General features: G+C 53.2%; 1 protein-coding gene and 1 non-coding gene across 3 annotated transcripts; both read left to right on the forward strand.

Moving 5' to 3' along the window:
• The first annotated feature begins 1,564 nt into the window (after positions 1 to 1,564).
• On the forward strand, positions 1,565 to 1,636 carry TRNAW-CCA (transfer RNA tryptophan (anticodon CCA)). Its single transcript has one exon. It is a non-coding gene; the product is annotated as a tRNA-Trp (tRNA).
• Positions 1,637 to 9,894: 8,258 nt separating this feature from the next.
• KLHDC8A (kelch domain containing 8A) lies at positions 9,895 to 20,452 on the forward strand. 2 transcript variants are annotated; one of them, XM_066203909.1, is made up of 7 exons: positions 9,895 to 10,230; positions 14,256 to 14,322; positions 15,188 to 15,589; positions 17,640 to 17,804; positions 18,662 to 18,877; positions 19,300 to 19,401; positions 19,598 to 20,452. In XM_066203909.1, the coding sequence occupies exons 1-7, from the start codon at positions 9,913 to 9,915 to the stop codon at positions 19,789 to 19,791; spliced, it is 1,464 nt and encodes a 487-aa protein (XP_066060006.1). In that variant the 5' UTR covers positions 9,895 to 9,912; the 3' UTR covers positions 19,792 to 20,452. The 2 variants fall into 2 exon arrangements, with proteins under 2 accessions (XP_066060006.1, XP_066060007.1); XM_066203910.1 differs by lacking the exon at positions 9,895 to 10,230 and adding an exon at positions 12,895 to 12,909.
• The last annotated feature ends 2,559 nt before the right edge of the window (positions 20,453 to 23,011 follow it).

Genomic DNA, 23,011 nt, shown 5'->3' on the forward strand with positions numbered 1-23,011 from the left:
TCCTGGGGTGTTCCCCCTTCCCAGAAGGGTTTGGGGAATCTCCCAGCTCTCCCTGCCCTCCTCGGGGAGGGATCCAGGAACATCAGGGAGGGAATCCAGGAGAACCCAGGAGGGATCCAGGAATAGCAGAGGGGATCCGGGAACATCAGGAGGGATCCAGGAGAATCAGGGAAGGATCCAGGAGCATCAAGGAGATCGAGGAACATCAGGGAGGGATCCAGGAACATCAGGGGGGATCCGGGAACATTGGGGAGGGATCCAGGAGCAGCCCCGGTGTGCCATGGGAAGGGATCAGGAAATCTCAGCCGCTGGATCCCGATCCCTTTCAGCGCTCCCAGATCCCCTGGAGCTGTGGACGCCCCGATCCCAGCAGCTCCCACTCGTTTACAAGGTTATCCCATCAATTCCGGATGCACAGCAGGGCTGTGCTGTGCCCCGAGACTCCCCTATTGATCTGTCTGCTCCCGGGGAATATTCCCAATGGCCACGGCTCTGGCTGTGCTTGGAATGAGCTTTTCCCCATCCAGCACATGGAACTGCTGGAATGAATGGGATTTAGGAGACCCCTCGGAGACGGGGTGGGAGGGGAGGTGGATTTGGGGAGGGAGGCAGGGAAAGGTGACCATGGATCTGCTCCAGAGTTGGGCACCCAGAGCTGGGTGAACTTCCAGGGAACCCCAGGATGGTTTGGGCGGGAAGCGACCTTAAAAATCCTTAAAATTAATCTCATTCCTCATTCCCTTCCCTTCCACACCTTCTGCTATCCCAGGTGGCTCCAAGCCCCGTCCAACACGGCCTTGGACATTCCCAGGGATGAGGCAGCCACAGCTTCTCTGGGAATTCCATCCCAGCCCATCCCCGCCATCCCAGAGCAGAACTCCATCCCAATCTCCCACCTAAATTATTAAAAGAATTTATACTAATCACTAATTTATGCTAATCTGAACACCTAAATTATTAAAATAATTGATTAGCGACCCTTTTTTAGTACAGACCAACTCCACTCATCGCACCACTCCACGCCCACACCAACAGCCCCTCTTCAGTTGACCTGAAGGCCTTTTCTTTGGCAGAAACAAGAGGGAAAAGGCAAAAAAATAAAAAGAGAGGCGATGATAACGCCCCCCCAGCTGGGAGCGGAGAATTCCCCAAACTCATCGCGCGTCCCGCTGCCCTCAACGTGCGCGGCCCCTTTAAACCCGCCGCGGTGGCACAGCCCAAGCCCCAGCGGGGCAGGGGGGGGATTCCTCCTCCCCGCCGCTGCCCCGCGCAGCCGGCGGGGCCGCGCCACCCCTCGGCGGGCAGTGGTACAGCCCGCACGGCTGTGGGCGTGGCTATGCGGGAAAGGGGCGTGGCCAGCGCGGCGGGCGGGCTGAGAGCCGCCTCAGGAGAGCGGGACGATCCCGGGGGAAAAGCCGGAGTTTCCCGGTGTGGGATATCCCCGGTGTGTGCGGACATTCCCGGTGTGCGGGACATTCCCGGTGTGCGCGGAGATTTCCGCCGGGCCGGCCGCGCGGGGGCGGCGCTGAGGCTTTTCCAGGAAGGGCGGAGCGGGCGCTGCCGAGACCTCGTGGCGCAACGGTAGCGCGTCTGACTCCAGATCAGAAGGCTGCGTGTTCGAATCACGTCGGGGTCACGGCGCCCCTCGGGGCTCCCTTTTGCACCGCCCCGCGGCGATATTTCCGCTGGGGATCCCCGAGATTTTGGGGGTGAACGAGTCACCCCGTCACCTGCGGACTCTCCTCGCGTCTCATTTTTGCCCCCCTGAAAGGGCAGAGTTGGAAGAAATTCTTCCCGAGTGTTGAATGTTTAACATTATAAAAGTCGTACCGGGGGTAAATTCGGGTTATGAAGGGTCTGTGCCCACTCTTCCTCCCGTATTTTGGGGATGGATGGGGGAAGCTGGACCTGCCTGGCGCTTTCCCTGGGCTGCTCCTGACTCTTCCTTGGGAATTCCGTGAGGAAAATGCTGAGGAATTCCATGGGAATGTTTGTGGGATCACCTGGCAGCTCTCCCTGGGCTGCTCCTGACGCTTCCTTGGGCATATTTATAAATACGCCCTTATTATAAATATTTAGATGTTTAAAATATTTAAATATTCAGCTATAAAAATCCCATGGGAATATTTATCGAGGCCTCGATGATGCTGGTGGCTCTGTTCATAGAAAACTTCACTTCCCTACAGCAATTTCGGTGATTTGCTGTCCTGTCCCGAGCCTCAAAAAATAGAAATAAAAACCACTGAGTTTATTTGGCTTTATCCTGTCCCGATTCCTCAACTTTCTAACATGGAATAAGGAAATATTTTTGATCCAGAAAGGGTTTAGGGAGCAGCTCCAAGCCCTGATAAAGGAAATTAAATGAGCCAGATTTGCTCATTAAAACCCCCAGGGTTTGATTTTGGGGATGTTTTATTTCCCCCCCCTGCCCCTTGGTGAGGGTGGAAATATTAAAATCAGCCAGGAATGATTCCTTTGGGCTGGGGAATCCCAGGGAATTCTCTGCTGGAATAACCCCTTGGTGTTCAGCCAGCCCTGGGTTTGGGGTTTTGGGGGGTTTTTGGGGTGGATTTCCCTGGGTTTGGGACCGCAAAAAAAACCATCAGCCATTCCTTTGGGATTAGGCATGTCCCTAAATTATCCAGATTTGCTTCTTTGAGGTTGAAAATATCAACTCAGGGTGAGAATTGAGTGGAAAAGGAATCCAACGCTGCTGCAGGGATGAGCGGATAAAGGAGCTGCAATAAAGGCAATGAACTTCCCGGACCCTCGCAGAGACCTTAGAAAATCCTGAAAAAAAAAAAAAAGAGAAAAAATCAGCCTTGAAAGGGATGTTTTTTTTTTTTTAGTCTTTTGACTCAAGTAGAACATGGAGTTTTTAATCTCCAAAAAGCTCTTTTTTTTTTTTATTTTTTTTTTGGCGAGTTCCCGGGCACCAAAAGCGGCTTTTCCTTTCGGAGGTGGCCTTTGAAGCGCCCTTCAAAAGGCGCAGCGCAAGTTCCCTCCTTCATCCCGCGGCCCCGGGATGATGAATCCCCGCCTTGGTGGGAGCAATTAACTCGGCGGGAGAATTCCCGAGGGGAAGGGGGGGGGGGAAATTCCCGATTCCTGGAGGGTTTGGAGGAAAACACGGAGCCGACAGCTGTGCCCGGCCCTAATCTGAGAGCGCGGCAGCTGCCGCGACAAAAGCTGAGCTGCGCCAAACGCGGCGGCTTGGAGGGCTCCGAGGGAAAGGGAAAAGCCTTGTTTGTTTATATTTTTATTTTATATATTTTTATTCATGCATATTTTAGACAAGTGTATTTTATTTATTGTTATATTTTCATAATTATTTTTAGATATTATAGCATGTTTTCATATTTATACCATGTATATCATTAGATATTTTATTTAGTATGTTTTAATATTTATTACTCGTTTTTATATTTATTATATATTTTATATGCTGTATTTTATTTATTGCATTTTAATATTTATTTTATATTTTTATTTTATGTATATTTCTATTTATTTCTATTTGTTTATCTGTATTTTCATTTGTTTTTATTTATACTTAGGTATATTTCTATTTCTATTTCTATTTCTATTCCTATTTATATTTATATTTATATTTATATTTATATTTATATTTATATTTATATTTATATTTATATTTATATTTATATTTATATTTATATTTATTTTTTCTATGATTATTTATATTTATATAATTGTTTCTATTTATATATTTATTTCTATTTATTTCTATTTATTATTTCTATTTATTTCTATTTTTTTCTATTTATTTATTGGTTCTCCCGTCTTCTTGGCAGATTTTATGGGATGCCCAGCAGGTGAATGGGCTCTCAACCAATTATTTCCTGGATTATTTCAGGGCTGGGATGGGTTGGGATGCTTTGGGTTTCTGGAATTCTCTTTTTCAGGTGCTTGCCTCGGATTTTTTGGTGGGAGGGGGATGACAAATCCTTCCCCCACCCCACACCTGCAGTCCCAGGGTGCTCTAGAATGAAAAATTAAACAATTCCAACTTGTAAAAATGGCCTGAACTGGGATTTTTTGTTTGTTTGTTTTGTTTTTTTTTTTTTTTCAAAGCATCACATTCTGCCACCTGACAGAGACATCTCCAGTTAATTCCTTGTATTTGAAGGTTTTTTCCACCCTTTTTTCTCCTCCAGGCTAAAGCTGGAATAACCTTTGGAACAAAAGGCTTCAAAGTGGGAGCAGCCCGTGCCTGGGGCTGTCCTGGAGCCCGGAATCCACCCTCCCCCCCAAAAAAAAAATTAAAAAAAAAGAATATTTGATGTCTCCGCTGCTAAATGAGGGAATTACAAGTTGATATAAACCCGACGCTCTTTGTGTTCGCCGCTGACAAACGCCGCAATTAACTCCAATCAGTTAATTACAGCCTCCTCCCAGCCCCTCCAGCTTTGCTTTGGGGCTGAACTCCCCAGTGGTGGCGGGGATTTCTGCGGGATCCGCATCCCGTTCTCACCCTCCTCCTCCAGCCTCGCACCGAAAACATCCGAATCCGCCCCAAACCTCGGGAGAACTGGGACACCCCATGATGGGGGGGGGGAGGATTTGGGAATCTGCCTCCCCCACATCCCTAATTTTAGGCCCTGAAATTCCAGAGCTGTCAGCCAAGAGCGGAGCTTGGCACAGGCGGGGACGGCGGCGGCAGGGAAGTGGGAGCTGAGGAGCGGCTGGGACATGGCCCCGTTCCCAAAAAACACCCCGAAAATGGGGCTGGGGAGGGGGGAAATAGGGAAAACGAGGATGGGTGGGATTGGGAAAATCCTGAGGGAGCCGGGAAGGGGCTGGAGGATCCCGAGGGAGCTGGGAAGGGGCTGGAGGATCCCGAGGGAGCTGGGAAGGGGCTCAGCCTGGAGAAAAGGAGCTCAGGGGGAATTCCTGGCTCTGCACAACTCCCTGCCAGGAGGGGACAGCCGGGGGGGATTTGGGATCTCATCCCACGGAACAGGGACAGGAGGAGAGGGAACGGCCTCAGGCTGGGCCGGGGGAGGCTCAGGGTGGAATTCCAGCAGGAATTTCCTCATGGAAAGGGCGGCCAGGCCTTGGAAGTGCCCTGAGAGGTTTGGAGTGCCCAGCCCTGGAGGTGTCACCTGGGGGTGGCACTGAGTGCTCAGGGTGGGCATCGGGCACAGCCCGGACTCGGTGATCCCAGAGGGATTTTCCAACCTCAACCCCACAATCCTGGAGATGTTCCACCCAGAGGGATTTTCCAGCCTAAATTCTGGGATTTTTGGGATCTCAGCCGCTTCTGGGAGTCCCACCATGACCCAGCACCACCAAACTGCCCCCAAGTGCCACATCCACAGGGTTTTGAGCACTTCCAGGGATTTCCTCTCCAACATTTCCCCGAGCAGTGCTGGACTTCAATCCCGATATTCCAATATTAAAAACCATTCCCGTGAAAATTCCCTTCGCTGGTGTCTCGTCTGAACCCCGCCCTGTTCCACGTTTATTCATTCTCCCATGAACTCAGCCCTGGGGATCTGCAAAAGAGGAAAATCCTGAGGGATGCAAGAATTCCTTCGTGGCAACCCTTGGAACAAATCCGGGCTCTGGAAGTTTTGTTTTCAAGCCGGGTTTGGGTTGTTTTGGGGTTTTTTTTTCCTTCTTAAAGCATGAAAAGTTTCAATCTTTAAGCCCCCAAACCAAATTTCTGTGCGGTTTGAATGACAAATTTTGAGGTGGGTCAGGAGTTCATTCGCCCAACTCTATTAAATATTAGAAAATCCTAGAAAATCCGATTTTTACTCTGATTTTTTTTTTTTTTTTAAACCCACGGCTGCTCCTGGCTCATTTCTGTGCCTGGACCATCAATGATTAACCCTGGCTCTGGCTGAGGAGCAAAGTCCCTCTTCCCTCTCTCATTCCCAGAGCCAAGCAGACTCTGGCATTAACCCCGGGAATTTCGTGCCCAGCTCTGGGATTTTTTCCATATTTATCTGGGATTTATCCTTATTTTGGGCTGCTCAGGAAAGGAGATGATGCAGGTGATGATCCCCCAAAAAATCCCCGTTATTCAGGGAACGTGGGATCAGCCGCTCCCAGCTGGATACCAACACAAACTCCTGCTTGATTTACGTCAGAATTTAAATTTTTAAAAAAATATATAATTATTATGAAACTCCCCAAAAATCCACAGCTCACTCCACGAGCTGCAGCTGGTTTGGGATGTTTTTAGGGATGGTTTTCCCCTTTTTTTCCCTGGTTTTTTCCAAGCTCCTGCCTGCCTGGAACGCTGTCTCCCCGCATTTGTCACACGGGCAGGCACAGCTGGTGGATTTCTTCCCGCGGGTGAAAATCTGACGGAGAAATCCCGGAGTTCTGGGCTCCTGTCTGCACCGATTAAAGGGACTCCCTGCGCTGAAAAAATTCCATAATTAACTCCTTAATTAACTGTCAGCTTGAAAAATCTCGGGGTAAAAACAAGGATCTGCCATTCCTCTGCGTTTCTCTCGCTGCTGACACAACAAAATCTCTGGTTTGCTTCTTTGTCTATTAAAAATTTCCCTGTTTTCCCCCTTTATCAGCAACAAAAATCCCCGTTTTCCCTCTTTATCCACACAAGAGAAAAAAAAAATCCATTTTCCCTCTTTAGCCGCAAAAAAAATTTCCGTTTTCCCTCAACAAAAATCCTCGTTTTTCCTCTTTATCCACAAAAAAAAAAAAAAATCAATTTTCCCTCTTTGTCTGCAAAAAAAAATCCATTTTCTCTTTACCCAACAACATCCTCATCAGTTTAAAAAAAAAAATTATTTAAAAAATATATTTCATTTTCCTGCCTTTTCCACAGCTGATTTTTCCCATTTTCCCCCCAACATTTTCCTTCCTCCTGCAGCTCTTCCCCACATTTCCCATCCCAGGAATGGGTTTGGGGTGGACTTGGCTCTTCCTGAGGTGCCGCAAGTGAGAAAAAAAAAAAGGGAATTCAAACCTGGAATTCAAACCTGGAATTATTAAAACCTCCCTGGTGTCATCCGCAGGAATTCCTGCCCCTCTCCTGCTGTTCCCATGGAAACAGATGTGGAATTGCAGGGATTTTATAGATTTTCAGGACTGGTATTAATTTTATTTTTTTTTTTTCCTTTAACAGCGACACGTCCTTTATCATTCCCAAGCAGGCTGGGGTAAAATAAATAAATAAATAAATAAATTGCTTTTTTGAGGCACTAAAAAAAAGGTGGGAATTCATCATTCCCAGATTAATTTTTTCCTCCTGGATCTGCCTCAGGCCTCAGGAAGCTCGGGACACCTGGGATTTGTGGCTGAGCTGTTCCTGCCTTGTTTAAATTCCCCATTTTCCCCTTGGTTTATCCCATTTTTTTCTGGTTTTTCTTGGATGTTCAATGTGGAAGGTGAGGATCCATCCATCCATCCATCCATCCATCCATCCACTCATCTATGGATTTTAACCAGGAAAACGGTTTTGTTGGAATTTTTTGGGGGGGTTTCTTTTAATCTTAATTAAGGATTTATTAAGGTGAAGGAATATTTGGGTTTAATGAGTTTTTAGGGTCAGGATTATCCCATCCCTGCTCCCTGTTTGATCCTGATCCATCGGAATTTTCCAGGTTCTGGCTGCTCTGGGAATTCCACTCCCCGCTCACAGGAAGGAGCCCCAGGAGCAGCCAGGAAACTGAAATGGGAAGGGAAGAAAAGGGAAAAGGGGAAAGGGGAAAAGTGGAAAAGGAAAAAAGGAAAAAGGGGAAAAGGAAAAGGACCAAACAACAGCAAAAAAAAAAAAACCCAACCAAAAATTAAATCTAAACCGACCAAAAATTGAATCGAAACCGACAAAAATTCAATTGAAACCAACCAAAAATTCGATCGAAACCAACTCCAGCCCTCCCTGGGAAGCCCCTTCCAAGGCCTGAGCACCTTTTCCATGAGGAAATTCCTGCTGGAAATTGCTCCAGCCCGCAGGAAAACTGGGATTTCTGCACTCAGTGGTTTGGGAAAAGCTTTGGAGATGGTTTTTGATTAAATTTGAGTGGCTCGGAGCTGGCTGGAAACCTGCAGAGCGTCTGGACTCATCTGTGGAAACCAGGCCGCTGAATTATAAAAATGAAATAAAAATAGTAAAAAAAAAGATTAGAATACTAAAATATAAATATAAATTATAAATTTAAATATAAATTATAAATATAAATTATAAATAAATACATAAATATAAATACAAGTATAAATGTAAATATAGATATAAATATAAATCTAATATCAGCAACTACAAGATACCAGTAATAATAATAATAATAATAATAATAATAATAATAATAATAATAATAATAATAATTCCAGATCCTCTGCTCCAACCCAGTCTGGATTTCTCCCGGAATAATCGCTTTGCAATGAAGCTCTTCCCGCTGGATTGGCCCCGAGCGGGGAAGGTTTTGTTTAAATGCAAATGGAATCCTCCCACCGGAAAGGCGCCGGGAGGTGAAAACAGCAGCCCGGGGATGGGAATTCCCGTTATTTGGAGTGATTTCATTCCAATTCCTGTTGATTCCCTCGTTTCCCTGATTTTGGGGCTGGGGATGTTCCCGAAGAGTCTCAACTAACAGGAGCAAAGCTGGATCTGTGCGGGGCTGGAATTTGGGGTCAAAACCCGGCTGGGATCCTCCTGCGGGACTTTTGGGCCTGGGAAATGAGGTGGGAATGAGATTTTTCCACCTTGGAAACGGGGTTTTTCCAGCCCCGGAATGGGATTTTTTCCAGCCCTGGAATGGGATTTTTTCCAGCTTGGGAACGGGACTTTTCCCGCTCAGAAACGGGACTTTTCCAGCTCAAGAACAGGATTTTTCCCATTTGAGAACAGGATTTTTCCAGCCCTGGAATGGGATTTTTCCAGCAGGATCCAAGGATGCTCCTGTGGGAGCGGCCCCGAGCTCCAGCCAGGTGGGAAAAGCTGCATGAGCAGAATTCCCTGGGAATGCCAAGGATTTCCAGAGCTCCAGAACCTCTCCAGGCTGTTCCTGAAGGATCGGGAACATCCAAAGGATCCCTGAGGAGGAGCTGGGCGGGAGATGGATGGGAAGGATCGTTCTCCTTGAAGGATTTTTCCACAAAGTTATTCCGCAGCACTTTGAGGAGAAAAAAGATGCTTCTGACACCTTTGGAGAGAACGAGGTCAGGGAAGAAAAATCCTGGGATGAGTGGCAGGCTGGGAATCGGCTCCAAAGGATCCAACACCTCCTTGTGGGATGCAGGAGCAGAATTTTGGGAATTGGCTGCAAAGGATCCACCATCCCACTGCTCTGAGCTCCTTGTGAGATGTGGGAGCAGAATTTTGGGAATGGGCCCCAGAAGGTCGAACATCCCACTCCTCCAAGCTCCTTATGGGATTCAGGAGCAGAATTTTGGGAATGAGCTCCACAGGCTCCAACATCCCTCTGGCTCCAAGCTCCTTATGGGATCCAGGAGCTGCAGGGAGCAGAATTTTGGGAACGGGCTCCAAATGCAACATCCCGCTGCTCCGAGCTCCTTTTGGGATGCAGGAGCAGAACTCTGGGAGTCAGCTGCAAAGGATCCAACATCCATCCCACTGCTACAAGCTCCCTGTGGGATTCAGGAGCAGAATTTGGGGGTTCTGCTGCCCCAGCCGCCCTTGCCGTGCCCTTTCCCCCCATTTTGGGGTGACATCCATGGGATAGGCTCTGCCCTGGCCGATCCCTGGGCTCTTCCCGCCGGGATCCACCCGGGGCCATCCCCATCCCTCCCCAGGGAGTCTCTGCCTCCTCTCAGCTCCGCTTTTCCCGATTTTTTATTTTTTTTTTTGCCCTCCCATCGCCGGGGGATTTTGTGGGTGCCGCTTTAGGGCGGCGAGCGGCGCCGCCGTTCCAGAACATCCTGTGCCCAGCGCCGGGAGCCATAAAAGGCTCAGGGATGGATCGGGAACGCCGGGAATTCGCACGCACAGCCCCGAGGAGGAGCCCGGCTGGGGAAAACCCTCCCCGCCCTCGGTGTCCTACATCTTTTTCCAGAGGGGGGAACAGCAGCGCCGCTGGATTTACTCGGATTTTTTTGGGTTTTTGGGTTTGGGTGGTTTTTTTTTTCCCCTCCTCTCTCTCTTCCCACGCAGCAATTCCCGGCTCCGGCTGCTCGCAGCCCGGCGGGGAGTGGGAGGAAAGGGATGCTCGGAGGGTTTGGGAAAATCCGGAGCTTTTCCAGCCATGCTCCACCTGGCGCGGCGGCTCCGGAGCTGTGAGTATTCCCGAGAAATCCTGGGAAAAGGGAGGAGGGAGGGAGGGAATTCCTCGCCGGAGGATGTTGGGGGGGGGATGTTTTGTCCTCCCAGGCTTTTCAGGAACAGCCACGAACAAAGCTCGGAGTTCGCGTTTCCCTCCCAAAAACTGCGTGGAGAAAGACGATTTTTTTTTTTTCCCCCATACTTTTTGTGGAAAAGAATGGGATTTTCCCGTACTCCTTTTTCCCCCCCCCAGCAGCCCCCAAATCCTGTATTTTCAGCCTTTCTCCTGCCAGCATCCCCAATCCCATTTTCCCAGCCTTTCTCGCAGAGCAGGCCCGGCAGGGCTGGGGTTGCTGTGACCTCCCCCAGCTGTGATCTGGCCCGAGCTCTTCCCGATAAAGAGGAAAAGGAGCTCTGGAAACACAAGCCGGGAGGCTGCGGGGCTTGGAAAAACCTTTCTGTGTTTGACTGGTGAGGGAGAGGAGCTGTTGGGGCAGAGGGGGCCAGGGGAGGGATTCGGGATCCTGCTGGGAGCTGGGTGGGGAAGGGAGACCCCTTTGCTCGTGCAGGTGGGTCCTTGCTCTTTAAAATAAAATAAAATAAAATAAATGAAATTTAAAAATTGAAAGAAATAAAATATAAAATAATAATAAAATAAAATACAAAACAAGATACAATAAAATACAAAATAAAATTTTAAAATGAAATAAAATATAAAATAAAGTTAAATTAAATTAATACTCCTGAGCTCTACTGTGACCATAAGCAAACCTCACCTTGCTCTGCCGATTTTTTCAGCCCGTCCAGGATTTTTAAAAAGCCGATTTTGGGGCTCTTTCCCCCCCCTTCAAAAAAACCGAAGCAGCTTTTCTCCCTGTCCCGGGGCCGTGACGCCCCTGACACCCTCCTGCCGGCCGATATTTCCTTCCACAGCCCCTCTCCCTCCCCTCAGCAGGAAATCGCCGCTGGCAGGAGGAGGCTGGAAAAGATCCCGAGGGATCGGGGATGGGGGAAGGGGCGAAGCCGAGGGAGCCCAGAGCGCTCCCCGCCCCTCCCTCACCCCGAAGGATGCTCGGGAACGGCACAAAATTGTTCTCGGCACCCAGAAATCTCTTCTCATTCCGATCATTTCCCCTCTTTTTTGTTTTTTTTTTTTTTTTGCCGGTTTATTTTCTCCGGGAGAGGCGGGGAGCCGCTGAGGGGTTCTTGTTGTTGTTGTTGTTATTTTCCGGGCGGTTGTTACTATGGCGAGGGAACGGAGCCGGCGGGGTCAGGAATGCCCGGCTGAAAATTCCAAGGCTGCTCCTTTCATTCCCAGCTGCCGGGGTTGGAGCAAAGGCACCAGAACACGGCTCTTCCCAGCCCCTTTTCCCCTTGGGGCACGGGGGAGAGGAAACACCCTTTTTTTTTCCCGAAGTTTCCCCGGTGGATTTCCCTCTCCCACCCACCGAGGAGCGGCCGGGGGTGTTTGACCTGCTCCTGGCGGGGATGGGATTTTTGGGAGCCCAGCTCCTGGCGGGGATGGGATTTTTGGGAGCCCAGGTCCTGGTGGCAGATGGGATTTTTGGGAGCCCAGCTCCTGGCGGGGATGGGATTTTTGGGAGCCCAGGTCCTGGTGGCAGATGGGATTTTTGGGAGCCCAGCTCCTGGCGGGGATGGGATTTTTGGGAGCCCAGGTCCTGGCGGGGGTGGGATTTTTGGGAGCCCAGGTCCTGGTGGCAGATGGGATTTTTGGGAGCCCAGCTCCTGGCGGGGATGGGATTTTTGGGAGCCCAGCTCCTGGCGGGGATGGGATTCTTGGGAGCCCAGGTCCTGGTAGGGATGGGATTTTTGGGAGCCCAGCTCCTGGCAGGGATGGGATTTTTGGGAGCCCAGCTCCTGGTGGGGATGGGATTTTTGGGAGCCCAGGTCCTGGCGGGGGTGGGATTTTTGGGAGCCCAGCTCCTGGTAGGGATGGGATTTTTGGGAGCCCAGCTCCTGGCGGGGATGGGATTTTTGGGAGCCCAGGTCCTGGTGGCAGATGGGATTTTTGGGAGCCCAGCTCCTGGCGGGGATGGGATTTTTGGGGCTGTGAGGATCATCCTGGGTCTGTCCCATTCCCAAACGGGAGATGATTTGGGTTGCTGGCCCTTGGAATTTCGGCCCTGGAGCAGCAAAACTTCCAAATTTTTGGGATTTGGAGAGAAGAGACATGGGAAGGGAAGGGAAAAAGGAGTTGTCGAGCTCTGACATCTCCCCCTGCTCATCCCACGAATCCTTTGGAATCCCGCCCGCCTGGCTCTGATAAATCCCAAATTATTGCAGCTCCACAAATGCCAGGAATGGTCCAAACTATTGCAGGTCCACCAATCCAGGGGCTCTCCAAAATCAGGGATGGGTTTTTCCTTGGAGGGAATATCCAGGGAAAGGAAGTCCCGCTGTCCCCTGGAGCTGCTCCAAATCCACCTGGAAAAGACCCTGGAGCGTTTCTTAAATGGAGGAATTTTATCCTGCGGGGATAAACTGGAGCCGGCTGGGCTCTTCCCCATCTCTGCTGTTGGAAAAAAGCGATTTCCCTTTCCTTTGGATTTCCAATGTCAATTATTCCGGGCTGATGAGGCGATAATTCCCTGTGCCCGGGAGGGGAATGTGGCCGCAGGACGCTCCGCCAGCTCCCAGCACGGCGCTGCTGACGCTTTCCCGGTGACATCCAGGTGACTTTGGAGAGCCGGAGGCGAAGGCGTGGAATTCAGGAATTCAGGAATTCAGCCTGACCTTGATTTCCTTTAAATAGCTCGGGAGGAGAGAGAGGCAGATTCTTTGTGTGCCAAGGCAGCTGAATTCAGGCAGAGCTTCGCATTCCAGCCGAATTCCCGCTCCGCTGGTCCCATGCAGGACCCGCCCGGACAAATCTTCATCCCTCTCCAGGCGCTCTCTGCGTGCTGGGACGTTGATAATTAATTTTTAGGCCGTTTCAGGCAATTATTCCCGAGCTTTGGACGGAGGAATCTCCTGGCCCCAGCCAGGTTCTGCCGCTGGCGGGCACCGGAGCGGTGCTGGTTGTTTCCCATCCCAGCACTTGGGATTTGAAGGGCAGAAAATGATCTTCTGGAGGTCTGGACGCAAATCCAGCTGGCTCCGCTTTGCCGATTAGCCGGCCCAGGCTGAATTTATCCACGAAAATTCACCAGGAAAGGGAAATAAATCATTGGTGGGAGCAGAATCCGGAACTGCCAGGGCACAAAGCCCGGAGCTGGGATCTGGGCTGGTGCTCGCCCCTTTTTCCTTGGATTCTGGCGGGGTGGGAAGCGCGGCTCGATGTGCTGCTGCTGCTTTTCATCGTGGCTTTGTGCTCCTTTGTCCTGCCGGGAATTTCCGGGAATTGCACCGGGAATTGTGGATGTCCTGCTGCTGGAGGGAGGCTGGCAGCCCCAGCAGGATTTATCAGTTTATTTATTAACTGATAACTGATGTTTATCAGGGGCAGAAATGATGTTTGGCGCGCTCCTGAACATTTATTTGGGAAGATCAATAAAAATAAACGGCCCTGCTCGGATGAATCGGATTTTCTGGCGGCTCGGAGTGGGATGGGAAGGGATTTCCCTTCCAAAGGCCAGCGCTGCTTTTGTCCCTCTCCCTTCGCCCTCTCGCGCTAATTAAGCTCATCTTGATGGCGATTAATGACCTTCGGGGAGAGGACAGGGAGCAAAACTCGCGGGTTTCCAGCTCTGGGCTCCCGGGCTGGGATGGGAGAGCTGGGAATTCACTTTCCTCAGGGTGAGGGCGTGAGGAGGATCGGGAGGAGGAATCCGGTGGGTCAGAGAAGGAAAAGTTGCCCTTCAGGCAGGAAAACAGGCGTGGAGCGGGCAGAGACGCCCGGTTTGAATGTCACCTGGGGGCGGGGGAAGCTCGGGAAGCAGCAGAACAAACCGGCCCCAACCTTCTCGCCTGGTTTTGCTTTTTTTTTTTCTCCTTTTTTTTTTTTTCCTTCAATTTCAATTTTTTTTTTTTTTTTTATTTCCCACCTCTTTTTTTTTTTTGGTTTTGTTTTTATTTTTAGGCTGGGTCTCTGCGTGAGCTGCTGAGGCGGCTCTGGAGCCGCAGGATTGATGGAGAGGCGCTGAAAGGTACCGGCGGTGCTGCTCGGGGGGGCGTGGCGGTGACACAGGGGACAGGTGACAGTGGGAGGGGTGACCTGGGGGTGGCGGTGACACAGGGGACAGGTGACAGTGGGAGGGGTGACCTGGGGGTGGCGGTGACACAGGGGACAGGTGACAGTGGGAGGGGTGACCTGGGGGTGGCGGTGACACAGGGGACAGGTGACAGTGGGAGGGGTGACCTGGGGGTGGCGGTGACACAGGGGACAGGTGACAGTGGGAGGGGTGCTCTGAGGGTGGCGGTGACGGAGAGGACAGGCGGCAGTGGGAGGGCAGCTCTGGTCCTGCTCTGCTCCTGGCTGGGTGGGGTTGGCACTCTGGGATTTTCCTTCAGTTTAGGGAGGACATTTTGGGCCTGGAGCATGTCCAGGGAAGGGAATGGAGCTGGCGAAGGGGCTGGAGGATCCTGAGGGAGCTGGGAAGGGGCTGGAGGATCCCGAGGGAGCTGGGAAGGGGCTGGAGGATCCTGAGGGAGCTGGGAAGGGGCTGGAGGATCCCGAGGGAGCTGGGAAGGGGCTCAGCCTGGAGAAAAGGAGCTCAGGGGGAATTCCTGGCTCTGCACAACTCCCTGCCAGGAGGGGACAGCCGGGGGGGATCTGGGATCTCATCCCGGGGAACAGGGACAGGAGGAGAGGGAACGGCCTCAGACTGGGCCGGGAGAGGCTCAGGTTGGAATTCCAGCAGGAGTTTCCTCATGGAAAATCTCAGAAGGAGCTTCCCAGGAAGGTTTGGAGGCATCCAAGGAATCCCTGGACGCCTCAGGGCGATCTGACCCAGCTTGGCTGATCCCAGAAGACTTTTCCACCCTCGCTGACCCCATAATCCTCTTTCCCAGCGCCGACCCCTTTCCTGACGAGCACCATGGATCTGCCCAGCACCAAAGACTTCCAGTGGAAATCCCTGGCGCCCCTGCCCAGCCGCAGGGTGTACTCCACGCTGGTGGAGGCGGGCGGGCAGGTCTTCGCCGTGGGCGGCTGCGACGACAACGGCGTCCCCGTGGACTCCTTCGAGGTCTACTCGCCCGAGGCCGACCGCTGGGTTGAACTGCCCGCCATGCCCACGGCCAGGGCCGGCGTGGCCGTGACGGTGCTGGGCAAGAGGATCATGGTGGTGGGCGGCGTGGGCGCGGGGCAGCTGCCGCTGAAGGTGGTGGAGATGTACCACACGGACGAGGGGCGCTGGAGGAAGCGCAGCTCGCTGCGGGAGGCGGCCATGGGCATCTCGGTGACGGCCAAAGGCAAGGAGGGGGTCGGTCGGTCCCTTGGTTTTGGGGGAGAGGGTTTTCCCGTTTCTCCCTGAAAAGCGTTTTCCCGTGTTTTCCTCGTTGCGGGAGCTGAGAAAGCAGAAGGTTTTCACGGCCTCGCAGTAACCTTGCGTAGAGAGGGGTTTGAAACAGAGCTGAGTTTTTGGAGAGTTCCTGAGCAAAAAGAAATATGAAACGAGCAGCTATTGTTAGATGTAAGGTGTACGCGTAGTTTTGGTGGTTGGTTCATGCAGATGTCTGTAAGCTCTTAACAATTTGCTCTTGGTTAGAAAATTTGCATATTGGGGCTTAATTGTCCAATTCCCTCTCCAGGCTGTGAGGTCCCATCCTTCTTGTTCCTCCCTTCAGCCCATCATTGCTTGTGCTTTTGGGGCTGAGAGTTGTCCTCGGTGTGCAGCAGGAGAAGGATTTGTTTTGTGTCCCTGCCGTGTGCAGAGCTGAGTGACGCTGACTGTGAGCTCGGAGCCGCACCCCTGGGCAGCACAGAACCTGAAACACAGGAAAATTAAACTTAAGGCATCACTGACAAGAAAAGAAAACCGTGCCAGAGTGAGACCAGGCGCTGACCCGCTGTTGGTCGGGGTGTTGGTGTCAGCCCAGACAAACCCTCCTGCAGCGCCAGCTGCGGTTCTGCTGGAGCAGAGATGATCCTGGAGAAGGGCCCGGTGGGGCTGGGATGGGTCCGGGCTCCCTCTGGGAACCCAGTGCACACAGGCTGTGCTGCTGTTCTGAATGCCAGCGGTGATCCAGGTGGGAATGCTGGGCTCCTCCCCCTGGGTGGAGCCTCTCCCCGTGGGATGATGGGATTGTATCAGCCCTGCAGTGAGCCTGGATGGCCCATGGACAGCAGAGATTCCCTGGGGGGAGGACGGGTCCTGGAAGGGATAAAGAACATTGTCCCATCTGGTTTAACAGCTGGTAATACAATTTATACTTTTGGGGTTTTTGGGTTTGGGGATCTGGTTAATAAATCGGTGATTCAGGGCTGGCCTTGATGAGCTTGGAGGTTTCTTCTCCTGCCTTTGATTCTGCGCTCAGGCAAACAGGCTGTGCTGCTGTTCTGAATGCCAGGTTTGATCCAGGTAGGAATTCCTGGCTCCTCCCCGTGGGTGGAGCCTCTCCCCGTGGGATGATGGGATTGTATCAGCCCTGCAGTGAGCCTCGATGGCCCATGGACAGCAGATATCCCCTGCAGGGTCCTGGAAGAGGGATAAAGAAACCCTGCCCCAGCTGGTTTTAACCTGGTTTTTATAGAGAATTTATACTTTTGTTATAGAATTTATACTTTTTGTTATAGAATTTATACTTTTTGTTATAGAATTTATACTTTTGTTTACATCTTGCGTTGCACCCTAAAGGCAGAGGGACCTGCCAGGGCCGTGGGATTGAGGATTTGGGGATCTAGTTGATAAATTGGTGATTCAAGCTCGGCCTTGATGAGCTTGGAGGGTTTTTTTATTTCCCCGACTTTGATCCTGTGCTCAGGCACAAAATCTCTCCGGGCAGCAGTCCAGGGTTGATTTGTTCGTCTCCAAAACATCTCCTGTGCCTCCAGAAGTTTGGCCTCGTGCGTTTGTCACCTCCCACCCTCCTGAGGTGCTCCACGGGAGGTTGGGAGCGCAGACAGAGCCGCCCCCGGGTTTGTCACCAGCCCTGGAGCTTTCTCTGCTGCTCCCCGGGGGTGTTTATGGACAGCTCCGAGCTCCAGGGGCTCAGATCCAAATTTCCTGCGTGTTTACAGCAAATTCTGGTCCTCCTGTGGAAGTTTTTTTTGCAAGGAAAGATGGGTTTTTGCAGGGGAGGGGGATTTTTGCTGCTCTCCCATCGCAGTTTTGTGGGATTTTTTTTTTGCAGGGCATGGGGATGGATTTCTGGTTCTTTTTTATAATAATGAGGGACATTTCTGCTGCTTTCCCATCGCAGTTTTGTGGGATTTTTTATTTGCAGGGGGGCGGGAATGGATTTCTGCTGCTTTCCTATAATAATTTTGTGGGATTTTGGGGAATTTTTTTGCCCTGTCCAGATTACAGGGTGTACGCAGCGGGCGGGATGGGCTCGGACCTGCGGCCCCACAACTTCCTGCAGCACTATGACGTGCTCAAGGACATCTGGGTGTCCCTGGCTGCCATGCCCACCCCCCGATACGCAGCCACGTCCGTCCTGAGGGGCACCAAGATCTACGTGCTGGGTAAGGACCAGCCCTGCCTCCTCCTCCTCCTCCTCCTCGGCCTTCTCCTCCCTCCTCCTCTTCTGTCTCCTTCCTTCTCCTTTTTTCTCCTCCTTTCTCCTCCTTTCTCCTCCTTTCTCCTCCTTTCTTCTCCTCTCTTCTCCTCCTTCCTTTTTTTCTTCCTTTTTCTTCCTTTCTCTTCTGTTCTCTTCCTTCTCCTTCGTTTTTTTTCTCCTTTTTCTTCTCCTTCATTTCTGTTCCTTCTCCTTCTTTCTCCTTCATTTTTCCTCCTTCTCCTCTTTCTCCTCCTCTTCCTCTTCCTCCTCCTCTTCCTCCTCTTCCTCCTTGCCTGACAAATGGGATAACTTGGATCCCTGGCACTGGGACAACTCAGATCCCTGGCAGTGGGATAATTGGGATCCCTGGCACTGAGGTAACTGGGATTCATGGCACTGGGGTAATTGGGATCTGTGGCACTGGGATAACTGGGATCCCTGGCAGTGGGATAACTGGGATCCCTGGCACTGGGATAATTGGGATTCTGGCACTGGGATTATTGGGACCCCTGGCACTGGGAGCAGCAGCTGCTGCAGATCTCCTGCTCTCGGCAGCCAGGCCAGGGCTCTCTGGATCCGAGCTCGTGGGAATTCCTCTCATCTTCCCGAGCCCGGCTCTGCTCTGAGTTTGTCTGGATTAAACCGATGCATTTCCAACCCCTCCCTGTGCCAGCGCCACGGGGAGGGGGGAGAGGTTGGAAAATTCACCTTTTTCCTGTCATGAAACCGAGAAAAGGAGCACAGAGAGGCAAAAACCTCCCGTTTCACTCAGGGGGTGGAGTGCTGAGTGTCCCTGAGCCGGAATCCCCTGTCCGTTTCCAGGGGGGAGGCAATCCAAGTACGCCGTCAACGCCTTCGAGGTGTTCGACACGGAGAGCCGGTCGTGGACCAAGTTCCCCAGCATTCCCAACAAAAGGGCCTTCTCCAGCTTCGTGCCCACCGAGGAGAAGCTCTTCAGCCTCGGGGGGCTGCGCCAGGGCCGACTCTACCGCCAGCCCAAGTTCATGAGGACCGTGGACGTGTTCGACCTCGAGCAAGGTGGGAGCTGGCCCTGCCCTTCAGAGGGGCTGGGGGACACGGGGAGGGGTTTGGGGTTTGGGGTTTGAGGTTTGGGGACACACAGGGCTGGGTTTGGGGTTTTTTGGGGTTTGGGGACACACAGGGCTGGGTCTGGGGCTCTGCCATCCCTGCAGAGCACAGAGCTCCCACCTGCTGCTGCCTTGAGCTTAGCTTAGAGGACGATTTCCAGTCAGGATTAACAAGTGGAATGGGAAAAACCTTGATCCCCAGGCAGCTGGATCCAGCAGTGCGCTGGGGACAAACCCCGACCCATTCCACGGGGGTTTATCACCCCAAGGAGCAGCAGCCACTGCCCTGCCACGAGCCAGGGGCTCAGAGTGGCGGCTGCTTTTCCAGGAGTGGGTGACCCCACCAACCCCAGTGTGTCCTGCCCTTCCCAGGTGGCTGGATGAAGATGGAGCGCTCCTGCTACCTGAAGAAAAGGCGAGCAGACTTCGTGGCCGGCTACCTGCGAGGCAGAGTCGTCGTGGCTGGGGGCCTGGGTGAGCCTCAGGGACTGCGGGAACCCTTTAAAGAGATGTGGGAATTGTTGTCATGCCAGAAAAGGGAGAAATCCCCGTCCTGGCTGGTGGGAGCGAGCAGGGAAAACAAACCCTGTAAGGGGATGGGATACAGAGCAGCCTAGAGATGCTGGATGGTGCTTCCCAGATCATCCAGCGCCTCCTTTTGTGCTTCCAGGGAATCAGCCGACCGTGCTGGAGTCGGCGGAGGCTTTCCACCCCGAGAAGAACAAGTGGGAGAGCCTCCCCCCCATGCCCACGCCGCGCTGCGCCTGCTCCAGCATCGCGCTGCGGGACTGCCTGCTGGCCGTGGGCGGCGTCAGCCAGGGGCTCAGCACCGCCGTGGAGGCCCTGTGCCTCTCTGATTCCTGACTGGAGGTCACCTGGATGGGGATCCCACCTGGAATGGTCTGTGTGCCTCTCTGATTCCTGACTGGAGGTCACCTGGATTGGGGATCCCACCTGGAATGGTCTGTGTGCCTCTCTGATTCCTGACTGGAGGTCACCTGGATGGGGATCCCACCTGGAATGGTCTGTGTGCCTCTCTGATTCCTGACTGGAGGTCACCTGGATTGGGGATCCCACCTGGAATGGTCTGTGTGCCTCTCTGATTCCTGACTGGAGGTCACCTGGATTGGGGATCCCACCTGGAATGGTCTGTGTGCTTCTCTGATTCCTGACTGGAGGTCACCTGGGAGGGGATCCCACCTGGAACAGTCCGTGTGTTTCTGATTCCTGATTGGAATCTGCGGTTCCAACGGTTCTGTGGTTTTCCAGCGGTTTTTTAGCTGCCGTGGTGATTTGGGATCTTCACTGGGGAGAAGGAGCAATCCAGGCGTGTTTGATCACCCCAGGGATGGGCGGTGGCTTTGGGGATGCAGAAGTGACCCCGTTGCTCCTCCTGGGTTCCATTCCCCTCAGGCACTTTTTGGGAGCTTTGTCCGAACTGTCGGGATGCAATTCCAGCTTGGAGCAGTTGTCCCATTAAAAGCTGTCTTTGGGAGAGCTCCTCCTCGGGGCCCGGGCTGTGCCAGAGCTGTGATGGTGTGTAAATGTGGGGGAGAGGGCAGGCTGGGCTCATGGAATCCTGGAATGGTTTGGGTTGGAAGGGACCAGACAGATCCAAACCCAGCCGTGGGCAGGGACACCTTCCCCTATCCCAGGCTGCTCCAGGCTCTGTCCAGCCTGGCCTTGGACATTCCAGGGACGTGACCCCACGGCTGCTTCACTCCCAGGGTGTCACATCCCTCCTTTAACGCGCTCCCTGGCCTGCGGGAGGGGGTCCTGCTGTCCCCACGGTGTCCCCGGGCTGTCCCTGCAGTGTCCCACTCTGTCCAGGGCCACTCCTGTTGCCGCGGAGCTCTGAGGATGCTGTTTGGAGCTCCGAGGATGCCGTTTGGAGCTCCAAGGATGCCGTTTGGAGCTCCGAGGATGCCGTTTGGAGCTCCAAGGATGCCGTTTGGAGCTCCGAGGATGCCGTTTGGAGCACCGAGGATGCCGTTTGGAGCTCCGAGGATGCATTTTGGAGCTCCAAGGATGCCGTTTGGAGCTCCGAGGATGCCGTTTGGAGCACCGAGGATGCCGTTTGGAGCTCCGAGGATGCATTTTGGAGCTCCGAGGATGCCGTTTGGAGCTCCGAGGATGCCGTTTGGAGCTCCGAGGATGCCGTTTGGAGCTCCGAGGATGCCGTTTGGAGCTCCGAGGATGCATTTTGGAGCTCCGAGGATGCCGTTTGGAGCACCGAGGATGCCGTTTGGAGCTCCGAGGATGCATTTTGGAGCTCCGAGGATGCCGTTTGGAGCTCCGAGGATGCCGTTTGGAGCACCGAGGATGCCGTTTGGAGCTCCGAGGATGCATTTTGGAGCTCCAAGGATGCCGTTTGGAGCTCCGAGGATGCCGTTTGGAGCACCGAGGATGCCGTTTGGAGCTCCGAGGATGCATTTTGGAGCTCCGAGGATGCCGTTTGGAGCTCCGAGGATGCCGTTTGGAGCTCCGAGGATGCATTTTGGAGCTCCGAGGATGCCGTTTGGAGCTCCGAGGATGCCGTTTGGAGCACCGAGGATGCCGTTTGGAGCTCCGAGGATGCATTTTGGAGCTCCAAGGATGCCGTTTGGAGCTCCGAGGATGCCGTTTGGAGCTCCGAGGATGCCGTTTGGAGCTCCGAGGATGCCGTTTGGAGCTCCAAGGATGCCGTTTGGAGCTCCGAGGACACTGTTTGGAGCTCCGAGGATGCCGTTTGGAGCTCCAAGGATGCCGTTTGGAGCTCCAAGGATGCCGTTTGGAGCTCCGAGGACACTGTTTGGAGCTCCAAGGATGCCGTTTGGAGCTCCGAGGATGCCGTTTGGAGCTCCGAGGACACCGTGCGGCTGCCGCGGACACGGCGGGGACAGAGGGAGCGGCGGTCGGGATCCGGCTCCTTCTCCCCTGTCATTCCTGCTGGGATCCCCCGATCCCGAGCGCTGGAATGACAGGGGAAAGGCAGGAGGGGAAATGACGGGGCAGAGGAGCTTTCCCCTCCAGCCCAAACCCGGGCACAGCAAACCGCCTCTGCACCGAGCCTGGCTGTCCATGAGGAATTTCCCTTTGTCCTTAAGGAACCTTTCCCAGCTCTTTTTCTCCCGATTCCCGGGTCCTGCTCCGCGCCGGGCGCTTTGTTCAGCTAGAGCAGGAGGAGGAGGGATCCTTTGTGTGGCTGCAGCACAGCGGGAGCCGATCCTTCCCTTTCGGCCTCCAGGAATCCCGGAGGGAGGGCTGGACAGAGCAGCGTCCCGGGAATGAACCCGCGGGAGGATTTACTGGAGAGGTGACAGCGACAGGATCAGAGCTGGGAGTGTCCCGAGCTCTCAGAGAGGGGGAAAGGAGCAGCTCTGGGGGAAAAGCAGCTGCAGGTCTCTCCCTCTGGATGAGCCCCAAGCTCCCAACAGGATTCCTGGGACATCCCTGCAGCTGCCGCTGGCTCCGGGGTGGATTTTTCCCCAGCAGAATCCGGAGGGTGAGAGCAGCATCCACCTCCCTCAAGGCTTCGCCTCCGTCCTGCCCTCCCTTCCCCGGGATGCTCCTGCCGGGAAATGGGATCCCGCAGGACACAACCTCCCGGGTTTTGTCACAGCGGGGCTGTGCCCGCCCTCCAGGTGACCTGAGCCGAGTTTCGGGTGGGTCCGGCGCTGCTGGCTGCGCCTGCAGAGCGGTTTTTGCGTTGTTTAAGCGCTTTGGGGCGGTTTGTTTCTGGGCTGGGCGAGCCGCAGGTCTCTTCCCGGAGCTGTGAACAGCAGATGGCATCCCCGGGCTGAGCTGCGGCCGGAGCGGCGCCTCCGGCAGCGCTCCCGCTGACCTGGGCTGCCCCGGCCGGGGGCTGCTGGACCAGGGCGGTTCTAAAATCCCATTTTAGGTGCTGCAAAGTCCAACAGATATTTTGTGTGCTGCGCGTCTCCTCCAGAATTTTATCCCCGTGGAAAGACATCCCCGTGGAGCCCAGACACCTCCCGGGAGCTGGGATGGAGCTGGATTTGGGACCGAAGAGTTCCTGGTGCTGCTGCCCAGGGCCAGTCCAGGAAATGTCTCCGGGGCTGGGTCCCACGAGCTCTGCAGTGAA

Source organism: Chamaea fasciata, unplaced genomic scaffold, assembly GCF_029207755.1.
Source record: "Chamaea fasciata isolate MVZ Bird 193981 ecotype frontalis unplaced genomic scaffold, bChaFas1.0.hap1 SCAF_25, whole genome shotgun sequence".
Classification (NCBI taxonomy): Eukaryota; Metazoa; Chordata; class Aves; order Passeriformes; family Sylviidae; genus Chamaea; species Chamaea fasciata.

Coding starts and splice junctions, on each gene's coding strand:
- KLHDC8A (XM_066203909.1), top strand. CDS start 9,913: ATGGATCGGGAACGCCGGGAATTCGCACGCACAGCCCCGAGGAGGAGC. Junction 14,323..15,187: donor TGATGGAGAGGCGCTGAAAG/GTACCGGCGGTG, acceptor CCTCTTTCCCAG/CGCCGACCCCTTTCCTGACG. Junction 15,590..17,639: donor CATCTCGGTGACGGCCAAAG/GCAAGGAGGGGG, acceptor TGCCCTGTCCAG/ATTACAGGGTGTACGCAGCG.